General features: G+C 40.0%; 1 protein-coding gene across 2 annotated transcripts in view; it reads right to left on the bottom strand.

The window, feature by feature from the left end:
- LOC149532917 (antitermination NusB domain-containing protein) overlaps window positions 1-16,551 on the bottom strand; it is an 89,402-nt gene that overhangs the window by 60,026 nt on the left and 12,825 nt on the right. For both annotated transcript variants that reach the window (XM_089803785.1, XM_089803784.1), the window contains exon 4: window positions 2,699-2,753. In XM_089803785.1, the coding sequence (XP_089659911.1) occupies window positions 2,699-2,753 (55 nt within the window). The remainder of the gene's footprint in view (window positions 1-2,698; window positions 2,754-16,551) is intronic.

The raw sequence follows: 16,551 nt of genomic DNA, 5'->3' as shown, positions 1-16,551 counted from the left end.
ACCCCCAAGTATTCCCTATTTGTAACAATTGGTATTAGAGCTTGGTCACAAGTTCATCGTTCGAATCCCGCAGGCCACAAGAAGTGACGCTAGGAGGGGGATAGTTGGCAATGGGCCAGCATCCCTTGTAGGGTTCACAACATGACTTAATTGCCTCTTGTGGTTCTATAAGACTATTGGTTGTATCGAACATTGACAAGTCGATCTTTTGTGTGCAGCAACAACCCTAGCCTTTCTAATAGTTATAGCTCTTCATGAATTTGGTATGATCCTAATATCATATATTCCTAAGCATAAATGAAATATTTCTAAGGATACGCACTTGAAGCATGCTTAATCTTGATATTAATCTTAGTTACTACCTTAATCCCTCTTAACTAGAATGAAGGGTTGTGTCCTTACATATTACCCTATAAATTAGGAAGAGAATTGTCTCCCCTATCATCTCATCATAATTATTGAATTCATTAATTTCCAAAAACTATTATAGCTATGATTTAGACCAAAACTTTTGTTTCCACCATAATTTTCAAACCATTGTGAATTCAGAACTGGTTTTTTTGGGGGTTTAGAACTACACAAAATAAAAAGTTGGCTAGAAAATTGAAGGTTTCTGCTATTTTTCTGCAAGTTATTTTAATTTTGTGATTTTTCACTGATTTTCTCCTCGCTGTCTCTTACCCGGGGCACGAAGCGGCTGCTCGACCCTCCTACTTCCAATCAAACCAGGTTTGTGAGACCTCCCAACAGGTATACTCAGCAGTGGCACCCAACCTCCAACTATACTTGGAGACGGTCCAGGGATAACCCTCACCCAAACCGTATCCTTCGGTGCTGGTTTTTTTCCTGCCTGGGAAGGGCCTCTAGTCTTTCCCTCATGGGTTCATTTGCTTTCTTGATTTTTCTTTTTCCGGACACCGGTTGGTGCTCCTATTGTTAGCGGTTGCCTTGGTTGTACGCTTTCAATCCCTTAGACCCTTTGTTGTTGGACATTAATAAATTTATATAATCTTATCTAAAAGCTGCAAAACTCAAAAATTGTAAAAGATATTTACACTTTTGCAGAATTTACGAAAAAGTAGCTTAGGTTAGTTATTTGAAGTTTATTGTTACACAAAATATATTCCTTAGTTTGGTGGTCAAAGTTTGGTCAAGCCATGAACATAAAATTCCATCATAATTCAATGTTCCTGAATTTTATAGTTACAACTCACGCTAGATATATACTGATTGCTAGTAATAGTATAATAATATAACCTAGAGATAAAATAAATATCCAATTGAAGCCATGCCACATTTTAGAAAAAGAGGATTTTTGTACAAATACTAAAAATAAGGACCCTCTTTGTTGTCTACTGAAAATCCAACAAAACACTCCACCAAAACATAGACAATTGTACATATTATTAAGGATAAATTATTTGCATTATTTGAAACATCTTTAAATGATGGTTTAACTCCAGATAGGTTTACAATGGAACTATTATCAGAAATAAAGCCCCAACAAAACCGCCAAGGTTGGCACAATCTTAACAAAAAAGTCAAAAAATTAGAGAATATTCCAAACTTCAAAATTGAACCTACCAAGAAGAGACATCCATAGGTTGATGGTACCAATGTGATTCCATGGATAAGTCTCATGGATTAATACTTCAAACTTCATAATATACCATAGTGCAATGGTTAACATTGCCTCGCTACATTTAAAATCATGACCTTACCAATGGTACCAAAAGAAGAGGAATGAAAGCAAGGGAATTAGTTTTTTAAAGAATTTACTCACTTAATACCCCACTATAAAAAACCATGAAAGGGGACCTATTTTACCCAACAATTCTAAAACAAATGGGGTCTGCAGCTGAATATAATGTTGAGCATATCAAGTTTGCAATTTGAACTCAAGATGTGACACGTTGTCAAAGGCTACAACTAAATCAATGGACTTAATGACCAAATTAAACCTGATGTTCATTTGTTGAAATCTAGCACAATTAGAAAAGCTACACAACAAGCATTACATATTGAGCAGAAAAACCTCACCACCAAAAGATCCACACAAAGCCAAACCATAGGCGGAAAGACAGAAATGTCCCTAATCCTAATAATAAAAATGGGTCTGATTTCATTAGCCCAAGACAAAGATCTAATTCTCTTCTTAACAAGAGAGAGAAAAATAAAAGGTTCTATGTGAACATTGTGGGAAAAAATGGTCTAGGGATCATACATGTGGTAGTATTGAAAATAGATTATGATAATTAAGAGTGAGGTTGAAGATGATGAAGTAGCCATAGAAGAACCAAATATGGTAGTGAAGCATGAGAAATTAAGAGGAAGAAAAAAATGCTACTATTTGATAAGTAGGAGATATCTCCACAGCAAGTCAATTTGTGATATTGCTATCAGGATGCTACTATTTACTATCTCTTTATATACTTTGATACCAAATGTTATGATATTTCTAGGAAATAAATACAAAAGGGAGTGACCTCCAGCAACTAAGCATAGACCCAAAAAGTCCATAGATAAATTTGGGTGTGCATTTAAGATAACACCTAGTGCCAACATAAAGGAAAACAGCAAATAGCAAGCAGTAAAACATACAATTTGGCCAAATCATGTCAGATATTTATTTTTCCCTGCCATAGTTATAGAATGTTTTATTGTAAGTGCATGTCAGGTAAAGAGATAGAGAGAAGACCTTAAAACAAAATCGTTGTATACCAAATTGAGAGGAGCAGCAAGGACATCTGCTTCTGAAAATCAGGAAAAGGTAATGATGTTAAATGTTTACTATTAGACCTGGTCAGCAAAGACTGATATACATACATGATATGTTTTTATATGTATTTGAACTTTAGTCTTTAAATATAGCATCAAGTAAAATTGGGAAAAGCAGTTTTATGCTGGTCTTAGAGATTAATGAACATTTTACTGTAATCAGAAAATCCATACATGAAAGACAAAATTTAATATCTTGCAGTGGAATCCACAATCATGTCTATGTTAGTTAGGTGAAATTTTTCCTTCGGTAATTCCTTGTTTATATCCTGAATATCCATACAATCCAAATTCTACTATCACATTTAGCAATGGGGACTGTAATCTATGGGAACCCGAGTTTTGCAAGCTTTTGGATTTCTTTCTTTAACTACCAAAGCAACTTCAGGAAGCGGTTTTATAATGTTCTGTTTAGAAGGTTTAGCCTTGTGATAGAAGACAATTTTGGAACATTCATCTTTTTTCCAATCACAGGGGTACTCCTTTCCTCGATGAATGGTTTTGTGAACAAGCAAACAACAAGCTGTTATGTGAATTTTGGTTCTTCTAATGAAGGAATGGACTCCCCAAAGTAAGCATGTTCAAACAACAGATGGTTGAAACATTGATCACAAATGATGGAAAGTTGGAATAGCCACAAAGCTACTCCAGTAAAGATTTATCCTCAGAAAAAGTATCTGTTTGAGGAAAATGTGTTTGATAAAATAAATCAAGTCTACGTAGAACAGAGTAAGTGGAAAATCCTCCTAAAGGGATACCTCTCAAACAATGTAATTTTTCCTCTTACTCCAATTTTCCAAGAATTTTACAATGTTTTCGGAAAAGAAACCTAAGCCTTCCATTCCAAAATGTCCTTGGAGTTGAATAGACTTGCATATACCATCTTTGCTAGCTCCCAAACCTTTTCCTTTACAACCATATTTTTTGTAAGATTCTAAAACCTAGATTCTATATCTTGTGAAGGGATGGAAACTATGGTAAATAAGTATCAACACTAATCACCTCAGGAATATTCATAATGAACATATTTTAGATTGACAATGTGAAAATCTTTCCCGCATCCATAGATAATAGCACCCTTCTATGCCCAGATGATATGGCAAAGCATTGATTGGTTAAAGGCTCACCCCATTATCAATATTATCTTACATTCTTAGAGTTAGATAGAATTCCTAAACCCTTTCTCTGTTACAGTTTATTTGGTTGGGATATAATTGAAGAAGTTAATGTCAAGTTGGTATCCATTGAATGAATAGCATAAGTCCCTTTGTGATAAGAACACACAACCCATATACATTGTTAAGCATATAAGCATCTGTATTCAAGAGAGAGTTGGAGATATGGTGTTTCATCCTGGAATACCGAGTATTAGATTTTGTACGTTGTAGTGGAATGAAAGTCACATCAACAGAATTTGATGCTAGGAGGGCAGAAACAAAGTTCATTTATGGAATTATCAACAAGTATGATGACCATTCAAGTTATCTTTGAGATGTCAGAGATCTCTTCAAGGTGAAATATCCAAAACAAGTGAAAAAGTTGAAAATTTCAAAAAAAAAGTAAAAAACTTGAAAAATCCAAAAGAAAAACGTTTTTCAATTGATGGGTGCCAATATCACAATTGGCAGGTTGATGTTCTTCCAAATTGATTTGATTTGAACAAGCAGTTACATTGACACAGATTATATCAACTTGCAGCATTAGGACAATGTAGAATACATGACACGAATGGACATAAGGAGATGCATTGTTTGTTTTTTCTTTTGAGGATAGAATTAGCATTGCAACAAAGAATCTCTTTTCTGAAGTGCATAAACAAGTAATATGTGTGAGATCAAAATTAGAGTTCCATGAGTTTAAAGAGAAGACTTGGAGGAAACCAAGAAACAAATATGAATGAAATAATGGGCACCATTGTTGGTGTAGTTTACACAACCTGTTGCTTTCAGAACGTACATGTCCTTCATGCCAAGATGCCATCAACCTAGTCAAGTTTCAAATGGGGTGGTACGAGGAATCATCTAAGGGAGAAAACAAGGATGGCAATCAGCTTTTGTTAATGCATAGATTAGTTGAAGAATTATTAATAACTCTTATATTGATTTATGTTATTCTATATAGTTGAGATATTTTATATATATATATATATATATATATATGAATACATAAACAAGTTGCGAATGATCTAATCACCTCTCATCATTATATTATAATCTCCTTCATCGATGAATTCGGGTGTTGGCATTATCACATTAGTTATATGTCTCGATGTTTGTCAAACATTAGTTTACATGAAGTCATGTCCGATAGACATGACTCAAATATGAGTCACGGCTATCGGTCGTGACTCCTAAACAAAGCCGTGGACATATAAGATATTGTAAACCGCTGACTTTCTAATATACAGCGAACACATAAGTAATATAAGTCTTCAAGTATACATTACAGAGCAGTGGATATCTTCAGTATATATATTGCAGAATCTCAGATTACTTAATCATCTTCAGGGCCGGCCCATCTTCAGTATTATATTATATCTTTGCCTTGAGCAGTTATTCTAAATAATATAAGTTTTCAGTCTGATACTTTAAAAGCTTTCATGTTGGACATTAAAAGAGGGGCATGTTCACCAAAACAGCATGGTTGAGCTTAATGACCAAGACAATCAAGTGGAAGATGAACAAAGAAGTTTCACGCCTTACATCAAAAGAGGAAGTTATTGAAAAGAAAATCAAAGAGGCAATCGGTTTTATCCAAGAAAGAGAAAGGATACCAAGCAAAGAGAAACACTTGAGGAACTACAAGATCACCACAAGTTTGAAGAGGAAGATAACCTTGGTAAACTTTTGTTTGTCCTAAAAAATGAGATTCTTGGGGATGAAATGTGAGAAATATCAAATATCCTTTGAGAGGAAAATCAAGTAGAGGTGCTAAAGGAGGAATTTCTAGATATCTATTAGAGATTAATCCAAAAATTAAGTGCAACTAGACAAGGTAACACAAGATGTCATCACCGCCATAGTCTTTGAAGGTGGGGGTGGAAAGATCTCAAGGAAGAAATGCAAAAGAAATCATTGCCAACGCGATTTCAAGATAGTTTAATTCTTGTAAGTGGCATGATTCACCATCAACCCAGACCTCTGGAGACATTGCCACTTGAGATTGTATTTGATGGACAACTCATGGATATGTTTGATGATGCTCCAATCAATTTTGAGGATACCATGCTTGATGAGTATACACACGAATAATTGCAAGATGTTCCTAAAGTAGATTCAATTGGCAATCCCATGAGAGATGATGAAACTTCAAGTGTATTTAGTGAGAATGTTCAAGGTATGTTAAGAAAAGGACAACTTGATCCCATGGAACAAGAGGAAGAAGAACATTTTAAGGGAAGCGACAATTTGTCTTGGTATTTCAAGGAAGACTTCAACTATTTGAGGGTCAGCTCATCAAAGAATCCTTGATTTTTGAGGATGCACTTAAAGATACTCACAAGAATACATGGTTCATGTTATACAAGGATACGCCTCCAAAAGTAGTATTCCAGGCCATAACTTCAAGACTAATCTTGCCTTGATCACCCATGAATTCAATGTTGATGCCAATATGATGATCCAACACCAGCTTTGGGCTATTTAAGCTATGGAGAATTTATATGTTCCATTTAAATACAAAGCATGCCACGTTGTCTCCTTCCCTTCTTTTAATGTTGAACGCCATGAAAACTATTGTTTTGATTATGGTGATCTAGGAAGACAACTTGTATTTGGATTGATTATTGCCTTTGAATCACCCCAACTATTGATTGTACACAATAGTTTTCCTAAAATTGAAAATGGGGTAGTAAGTTTTTTTTGGAGTACAAGGATAAATTTGCAAGATCAAGAACCGTTACCCAAGCCTTGTTGCTCTCAAACATCCTGAGAAACCATATTAGATCAAGTCTCTATATAGCTATTTTAAGTATTGTTCACTTAAGCCTCTTGTAAATAGTTAGAGTAGGTCTGTCTCGAACCATTTGGCTCAAAGGGTCTAGTGTAGGTTTCATTTGTTTTAGTTATTTAGGAGTCACAACCAAAGGATAACTATCTATGTGCAGAGAAGTTTGATACCGTCGACAAAGAGAGAAGGGTTGTTGTCGCTGATGGTGCATGTGTCTCTGATCTCTGCGCGGTCTCACCAATCTGATGTGAGTAGCAGAGGACGGGCTCCCAAATCACTTCTTTCCCCTAGGAGAGGTAACTGGAGTGAAGAGGAAAGTGATAAGTTGATGAAGGGATGTAGATCCAAAAGGGGAAAACTCCCAAAGAGTGAGATCTCGAAGACGAAAGGCCTCCTCAAGATAGAGTGCAAGGCATCGTTGATAATCATACTTAAAAGAGGACAAGGACTTGCACTCTCTGAATAAGCAATGGACCCCCCCTTGAATCTCATAGTAGATCGGACAATACAATAAAAAATGGACCTCAATCTCAGCCACACCCATGTCACAACACTGATAAAATCACTCCTCTCTGCTAGTCTGGCGATTTGTCTTGATTCAAAGATGGTGAGAACTAACTCTGAAAGAGCCTAACTAGATACATAAGGCATAAGGCCACCGTCGGGCGTAGTAAGGTTGAACAATAATACCATCCTAAATGTCAACATAGTGCTCACATAGAAGGTCATACGCAGGCAAAGGCCCGCAGCGAGTCGACCCAAGTCACATAAATGAACCTCCTGTAGATGTCCATCCTAGTAATCTCATTCAACTTCGACTGAGGAGGGAGGAGATCAGTAGGAGCATCCAGGGATACCTGAAAGGGAGGGAGGCAATCAATATCGATATCCACGGAGCTAAAGAGACTAGAGGCCTAAGCATGCCAGCACTAAGCGCAACCAGTAGGGTCTGAAGCTGCAATCGAACTTGAGGAATAGTAAGCCAAGTAGGAATAACAATTTCTGCCATCAACAGAGTCCACAAAGCCCCTAAGTCTATGAAGTAGCCAAATCAAATCAAAGATCATGCAAAGTCTAAAGGGATGAGCACCGAACTCGGCCAAGATAATCCTGGTAGGAGTAGTCGGCTAATAGTGGATGAGGCGCTAAAGAAGAAGAATTTGAACACTCTCCACCAAAGCCCAGCTAGTGGCCAACAGGGAGAGCCCCCAGAGGGTCGAGCCATAAAGGATAGTAGGTTTAACCAAGGAATCTACGATTTACATCTTAGACTTGGTATCCTGGAAATGGTGTCTGAAGCACTGTCTCTCAAGTAAAGCAAGTGAACCTAGCCCCTTGTTGACCGATGGTGTCATGGTCGGCCTCAAACTAAAACACGGCCCAAAAAACCTAATTCCCAAAAAGGCATAGCTTGGAAGTCATCTCAATCTCAATCCCTCTAAAAAAGAACTGGAGATGAGAGGTTTTCAAGCAGTTGAAAACCGTAACCCGGGTCTTGCCCAAGTTAACCACCAACTACCAAGAATCACAAAAGGAGGCCAACCTGTCCAAAAGACGTTGTAACCCATCAAGGGAGGAGGACAAGAGCACCAAGTCATCAGCAAAGAGAAGGATGGAAATCAAGACTTGGCGAAGATAACACTCATCCTCGGGAAGTGAGAAGCTCCTGAGATAGGACTCAAGCTCATCAATGTATATGCCAAACAGCATAGGACAAAGTGGACAGACCTACTTGACCCCAATAGAACTCTGAATGAAATTGGAGAAGCCTAGAGGAATCTCAATACAACTAACAACCCTCTAATAAATGTAATATCCCAATATTATAAAATAATAATATTTTGTTATGTGGCCAAGAATCAATGTTTCTAATCTCTCGAGCCCATTGGTTATTTTTGTACTTGTCGGCTTATTGCTATTTTGTAATCCTTCGAGAAGTTTCCCCGAAGCCCTTTATAAGGCCTTCTTGTAGGTTGTTTTTGGCATGCTTTTGGATTATTTTCTATATACTGCGAATTCCTGTTGGAGTTCTGAATTGTTCGCCATTTCAGAAGTAAAAGATCTTCCCTATTTGGCCTTGCGGTTTCGATGAGATTCATCCCTCACCCTATTCCGTTGTTGCATGTAATTCTTCGCTCATTCCTGACAAATCGGAGCACCATCTTTCAGCAATTATTATTCGCATCCAAGTCTCTATTATTGTGTAGATTTTATCAAGATCTATTGTGTTTTGTGTATGAACCAGATTGTATTCTATATTGGGTTCGAATACCTAATTGTGTGGCCTCCCGTCATTTCCGTACTACTTCTTCCTTGGTCGTACGGCCTTCACCCTCCATACACATTGTCGTACATTACTCCTCTCACTCAGCCACACCAAGTACACCCTATCGTACGGACGTCCAACACTCGCCATACATCCTCTCTTCCCCCACCGTACTCCTACAACCACTGTACGGCTCTCATTAAGCCACTGTACGGCCTTTTCCTTACCCCCGTATGGTCTCCTGTCTGTGCAACATACGGCCATCAACCCTCCCCTACCGTACTTCCACTTGCTCCACTGTACTGTGCCCCACCAATTGCTGCCGTACAGACCTCCAACTGCACCGCACGGAACATTATAGCGGTATCCGAGCTGGTGATCTTGCCAATCTATCGGTGATATTGGATGCCGCCAAGATCCCAATTAGTAGGAAGAATGGGTGAATCAAGTGCTGAAATGATGCAACTTCTAAGGGAGTTGACAAGTGGATAGCAACAACTCAATGAAACCTTGTTAAATGGACAACAGCTCTGTAAGACCTTGGCAAAGGGGCAAAGATCAAATTGGCAAGACCCTCCGACTTTTGGCACAAGGAAGGTCAAATGGAGGACACAATGGGCATAGTGACAATTCTGTCAATGAGAGGCTTCACACAGAACGATCCCACACACGACCAATGATGCCAACATTTCCCCGATGATTGGAACAACCTAGGGAACAAGAGCCTACTTTCCTTGAAATGCAAGATCAATTCCGTCAAGACTGATTTGATGCCAGATTTGGTGTAGAATTGTCTTCCAAGGATTATGTGGATTTGCGGATGAGGTATTCTAGGAGGCAGGGTGATTACAATGATGACATTAGACGAAAGATTGAAAAGATAAACTTATCATGTTTTGATGGATCTGGGCATACATCAACACGAGCATGGGTTCAAAAGGCTGATACATACTTCCAGCTCAACCCCATGCTTGAAGAAGAGGCTACCAAGTTTGCAGCACTTCACTTGGAGGGAATCGCCCATGAATGGTGACACCATGGGATGGTCACCCTCGGTCATAATCAAATCACTTCATATGCCAAGTTCACAGAGAGACTTATTGACCGCTTTGAAGGAAGGGATCCAGAACTTAACTTCAAGGAGTTGGCACAACTAAAGCAAACTGGATCAGTAGAGAGCTACATTACAGAATTCCAGAGGCTATCCATACTAGTGACAGACATTTCAAAGAGAAGACTTGTTGTTTTATTCATGGATGGGTTGACTGAACCCTTAAAGGGTTGGGTGAAGGGTTTTAACCCTGACACACTTGTGGCAGCAATCAAGAAGGCACAGGACATGGCAACATCCACTTCTTCGTCTAAAAGTTATTCACATGCTAAGCCACCCATCGTTTCGGAGGAGAAAGACAACAAGCCCCCTCCAAAGAAGCAATCAATAGATGAAGCTACGAGACAAGATCTAAGGAGAAGGAAGCTATGTTTTAATTGTAAGGAATCATGGGAACCAGGACACCGATGCTTAGGGAAGGGGAAGATCCATTACATAGAAGTGATGTCACACAGTAAAGAGGATGAGGGACCACAAGTCAAAGAAGATGATCAACAAATTGTGAAAGAGGGAAACATAAATCATGTAGAGGATTGCTGCACTAATACATCACGGAGGAACCATTGCTCTTGCGAGTACTCCGAGGTGTACTATTTTTCGGGTACAAGGAACTCTCCAAGGACAACGGGTCATAGTTATGTTGGACAATGGGGCCACACTTAATTTCATTAATTCATCACTTGTGGAACAAAGAGGTTTAACTACGGAGCCACATGCGAGATTCCAAGTAAAGGTAGTCAGAGGAAACCTCCTATCATGTACCCATTTGGTCCCACAACTTAGCATTACCATCGAAAACCATACAGTGACCAAAGATTTCTTTGTAGTAGATCTAGATGACATGGAAGTTATTCTTGGCATCCAGTGGATGGAAACATTGGACGAGTACACACAAAGCTTCAAACAAATGGAGTTTTCATTCGAAGTGGATGGAAAGAAGGTGGTCCTCAGGGGAATGTCAAATGGAGGGCCGAAGGAAATGGAGGGCCGAAGGAAATCTCAGCACAATGGATGGAAGCTATTCTTCGACATGATGACATTGTTTGGGCAGCACAATGTTTGATATCAACAAAACTGATGAAAGGACAACAGATCGACCACCAGGATGGTGAGCTTCACACAATGTTGGATAAGCATAGTACAGTCTTCATCAACATCCCTCCGGGCATCCCTCCACATAGAGGATTTGAGCACATCATTGAGTTGGAGGAAAGAGCCAAACCTGTCATCACTACACCCAACCGCCATCCAAAAAGGTTTGAGGAGATAGAAAAAATGATCCAAGAACTCCTAGAGAAAGGATGGATTAGGCCTAGTTCCAGTCCCTTTGCATCATCAGTAGTTTTGGTTAAGAAGAAGGATGGAACCCTCTGAATGTGTGTGGACTATCGTGCACTGAACAAGAAAAACATTAAAAATAGGTAACCCATCCCCAAGATCGACAAACTATTAGATGAGTTACATGGTGCACTCTATTTTTCCAAAATAGATCTTCGTTCGGTATACCATTAGATTCGCATGAGGGACGAAGATGTGGAGAAGACCGCCTTCCGTTGCCACTATGGACATTATGAGTTCCTAGTTATGTCATTTGGTCTAACCAATGCTCCAGCTACTTTCCAGTCATGCATGAACCACATCTTCAACAAGCAACTGCGAAAGTACCTATTGGTGTTTTCTGATGACATACTCATTTATAGTAAGACATGGGAGGAACATTTGAGGCATTTGGATGAAGTACTCAGAATTATGGAGTCACAATCATTGTTTGCTAAGAGGTCTAAATGCGAGTTTGGAATGACATAGATATTGTATCTAGGGCATATAATCAATGCTCAAGGAAAAGATTCAAGCCATCTTGGATTGGCCGCCTCCCAAGACTCTCTCTGATCTACGTGGATTTCTAGGATTGTGCAGTTACTATAGAAGGTTCGTGAAGGGGTTCTCACAACTTAGTGCACCACTAACAAACCTGACAAAAAAAGGATCTTTTCACTAGGATATGAAGGCACAACACACTTTTGACAAGTTGAAGTTATGAGTTCATGCCCGGTGCTAGCACTTCCCAATTTCAATATGCCCTTCATCTTGGAGTGTGATGCTTCAGGAGAAGGTTTTGGGGCGGTGTTGATGCAAAACCGTCACCCCATTGCATTCGAGAGTCAAAAACTCTCAGAAGTAGAACGATTGTACTCCATCTATGATAAAGAGATGCTCGCAATCATGCATGCACTAACAAAGTTTCGGCAGTATCTTGTTGGGGTAAAATTTGTGGTGCAGACAGATCACAACAGCCTGAGATATTTTTTAGAGCAGAAAGATTTAAATGAACAATAGAAGTGGGTGAGCAAAATCCAAGCTTTTAACTTTGATATTGAGTATGCGAAAGGAAAACATAATGCAGTGGTTGATGCTCTATCAAGGAGGCCTACAATATGTTCATTGTCTGAAATTTCAGCAGATTGGAAGGAACGCCTATTGGTCGAATACTCCAAGAACACATTTGCTTGCCAGTTGATGGATGGTCAAGTACAAGATGATAGGTATAAGGTGGTCGATGATATTATCCACTACAAGGGCAAGATTTCTCTGGTACCCGAGTCCAAAATGAAGGAAAGAATTCTGAAGGAGATGCATGATTCATCGTTGGCTGGACATGCAGGATACATGAAATCCTACAGGCAAATCCGAGAATGTTTTACATGGAAGGGCCTCAAGAAGGACGTCTTATGGTATGTACGGGAATGCTCTACCTGTCAGCAAAACAAATCTGAGCATACCCTACCTGTGGGACTTCTCCAACAATTGCCAATCCCTGATCAAAAGTGGGAAAGCATTTCAATGGATTTCATCACTGGGCTACCCAAAGTTCAGGGGAAGGACTGCATTCTTGTCGTGGTTGATCGTTTCACCAAGTATGCCCATTTCTTTTCCATTTCCCACCGGGTACCAAGCATCACAAATGGCCGAGTTGTTCTTTCGTGAGGTTTTCCGTTTACATGGTCTTCCACGAATTATAGTAAGTGACAGAGATAGTCATTTCCTTAGCAATTTTTGGATGGAGTTATTTAGGCTAGCGGGAACAAAGTTGTCACCGAGTACGAGCTACCATCCACAATCAGATGAACAAACTAATATTGTGAACAAATGGTTGGAGGGCTATCTGAGGAATTATGTTTCAGCGTAGCAGAAGGCATGGGTGCGTTGGTTGCATCTGGGTGAGCATTGTTACAACACTTCCTATCACATGTCAATAGGCATGCCACCCTTCAAAGTGTTGTATGGTTATGAACCTTCATCATTCATGGATTTGGCATTGGGAGACAGTCGTACGCTGAGGGCTAAAGATTGGCTACAAGAGAATTTAGATATCATGAGATCTCTCAAGGAAAATCTACAAAGGGCTCAAAATCAACAAAAGATATTTGCAGACTGACATCAAATTGAGAGAAGTTTTGAGGTGGGTGATCTGGTATACCTTCAACTTCAACTGTATAAATAATCCTCCTTGAAGTTGTTTGGTAAGGAGAAACTAAAACCACGCTTCTACGGACCCTACAGAGTGGTTCAAAAGGTAGGAGAAGTTGCCTATGAATTGGAGCTTCTTGAAGGGAGTCGAATCCACAATTTTTTTACGTGTCATCACTGAAGAAGGCTATTAGACAACGTGTCACAATGTCGAAGGAATTGCCTCCCATTGATGAAGAAGGGAAACTAATTTTAGAACTAGCTGAGATCATAGAGGTCCGGGAGAAGAAGCTCAGGTTCCATACCATTAAGGAGTTTCTTGTGCGATGGAAGGATCTTCCTGTCGAGGATGCCACCTGGGAAGGCGAGCAAATTCTAGAGCATCCAAGTTTGTAATTGCTTAAGGGCAAGCAATTTTTGGGCACGGAGGACTATAATGTCCCCAATATTATTAAATAATAATATTTTGTTATGAGGCCAAGAATCAATGTTTTTAATCTCTCGGGCCCATTGGTTATATTTGTACTTGTCGGCTTATTGCTATTTTGTAATCCTTCGGGAAGTTTCCTCAAAGCCTTTTATATAAGGCCTTCTTGTAGGTTGTTTTAGGCATGCTTTTGGATTATTTTCTATTTATTGCGAATTCTTGTTGGAGTTATGAATTGTTTGCCATTTCGGAAGTGAAAGATCTTCCCTATTTGGCCTTGCAGTTTCGGTGAGATTCATCCCTCACCCTGTTCCGTTGTTGCATGTAATTCTTCACTCGTTCCTAGCAAATCGGAGCACCATCTTTCGGCAATTATTATTCGCATTCAAGTCTCGATTATTGTGTGGATTTTATCAAGATCTATTGTGTTTTGTGTATGAACCAAATTGTATTCTGTATTTGGGTTCGGATACCTAACCGTGTGGCCTCCCGTCATTTTCGTATTGCTTCTTCCTTGGTCGTACGGCCTTCACCCTCCATACACATTGTCATACATTGCTCTTGTCGCTCATCCACACCAAGTACGGCCTGTTGTACGGACATCCAGCACTCACCATACATCCTCCTCTCTTCCCCCACTGTACTCCTACAACCATCGTACGGCTCTAATTAAGCCACCATAAGGCCTTTTCCTTGCCCCCGTACGGTCTCCTGTTTGTGCAATGTACGGCCATCAACCCTCCCCTGCCGTACTTCCACTCACTCCACCGTATTGTGCCCCACCAATTGTTGTCGTACGGACCTCCAACTGCACCACACGGACATTATAATGAAGTCTCATGATGGCCACGAGAAGAACTTCGAAGACCCCAATATCTCTGAGTTTCTAAGATAACACCAATCGGGGACAAAATCAAAGGCTTTGCCAAAGTCTACAAAGCAGCAGTAGATTTTTACCGAGCAGTGTCAAGCCTCCTCAATGATGACCCTGAGGGTGAAAATATGATCTGTCGTCTGAAAATCCACTCTGAAACCAGCCTGGCCTCTCGCTCTGCAACCTAATCTGTCTAGTTGTCTCGTGAGAATAATGTGCAAAACTGTGGAATAGAGTTTGGCAAAGGTATGCCCAATCATAATGCTCTTGTAAATGCATGGATTCGAGGTCGGCCCAACCTTGTGGATTGTGTAAATAATATGGTGACACCAAGACAGCGGAAAGCCAGCACACACCACTCTGTTGAAGAGATTGGCAAGAAACAAACCAAGAACAAAAATCCTCAAGTTGAAGGGCTCTGCCAAGAACCCTTCCTCATTAGCAACCTTGCTACAACTCATGGCTCTAATGGCCTTGACAATGGTGGATATGGTAAAGAAGTGGCGGTGGGGAGGGGGGGAGGGCGATGTAAAGGGGAGGTTGACCAAGAATGTCATAAAGGGTGACGATGTAGGAGATGAGGGAGCTGAAATCTAGGTTAGGTGGAAAGCGGAGTGGCAAGGGAAGAATGTGCGCCAAAAGTGCTTTGAGGAGGGCCGAAGGGAAGAGCTAAGGGACTTGCATTGCTCAAGGTAGAAAAGACGCTTCTTTCAACGAAGGAAGCTACAGTAGGAAAGCCTAACCAAGGGGAAGGAGGGATCCTGATCAATGAAGGTGGAACGAATAAGGCGATGGAAGGATTCATTGTCATCATCAAACCAACAATTCTAGGGACAAGAATTGGGGCGAGCAGGATGGGTCACGAGGGGGGCAGAGGAATGTGGGAAAGAGAGGATGGTGAACTCTCGAATCGTTATGGAGATGTGATCAAACATGGTGGAAGCACAAGACAGGTCTATGAAGGGAGCGGCCCGAAGAGCATGCCTGAGGTGGTCGATGAAGAGGTCATGATCGAAGTCAACGAAGGAAAAGGTGGTGAGTGTAGGCAAGGGCAGCACAGAGGGGTAGGGATATCAAAAGAAAAGGAAAAAATGAGAAAAGGAAATGGAAGTAACGCAATTTGACTGTGGTTGCGCAATCTCTACTAGTGCTACTCAATAAAAATCACAAAAAGTAAAGTAATGTCTGTAGGGAAACCACAGTGACAACCTCGTAGGGGCTATGGATGTCTGACTAGTAGCGAGGCACTATTTAAAATGCTTTTGGAGTATGGATATAAAAGTAGCTAATTACAATGGATCAAAGAAATCTTTATGAGCAATGAATGAATGAACTTGCACACACTGTAACTAGGATTAAGGTTCTTAGCTCAATTCGTGATTTCTTGCATTCTGAGTGTGTTTCCTAACTCGAACGGGTGAAAAGGGATTGATCAAAGATTCTAAGTTCCAATCTACTTTTATCCTTGAAATGTTTGAGAACATTTCTTTGGGCAGGTGCTAGATGTTGTAAGGTTTTCACACCATCAGCACATTGCAAATGTGTTCTCCCTCTTTATTGGTAGGTCTAGGTGGTAGAGTGATTCCGGTAACAATTCAAAGTTTTGCAAGCCTTCCAGAAGTCAAGTTGCAAAAATATTGAGAAAATTAGCAAAAATTGAAAAAATTGACAAACTGGGC

Source organism: Cupressus sempervirens, chromosome 10 (assembly GCF_028749045.1).
Source record: "Cupressus sempervirens isolate cs-2001-9-10 chromosome 10, ASM2874904v1, whole genome shotgun sequence".
In the NCBI taxonomy this organism is placed as follows: Eukaryota; Viridiplantae; Streptophyta; class Pinopsida; order Cupressales; family Cupressaceae; genus Cupressus; species Cupressus sempervirens.
This window is presented reverse-complemented; position numbering and strand designations above follow the sequence as displayed.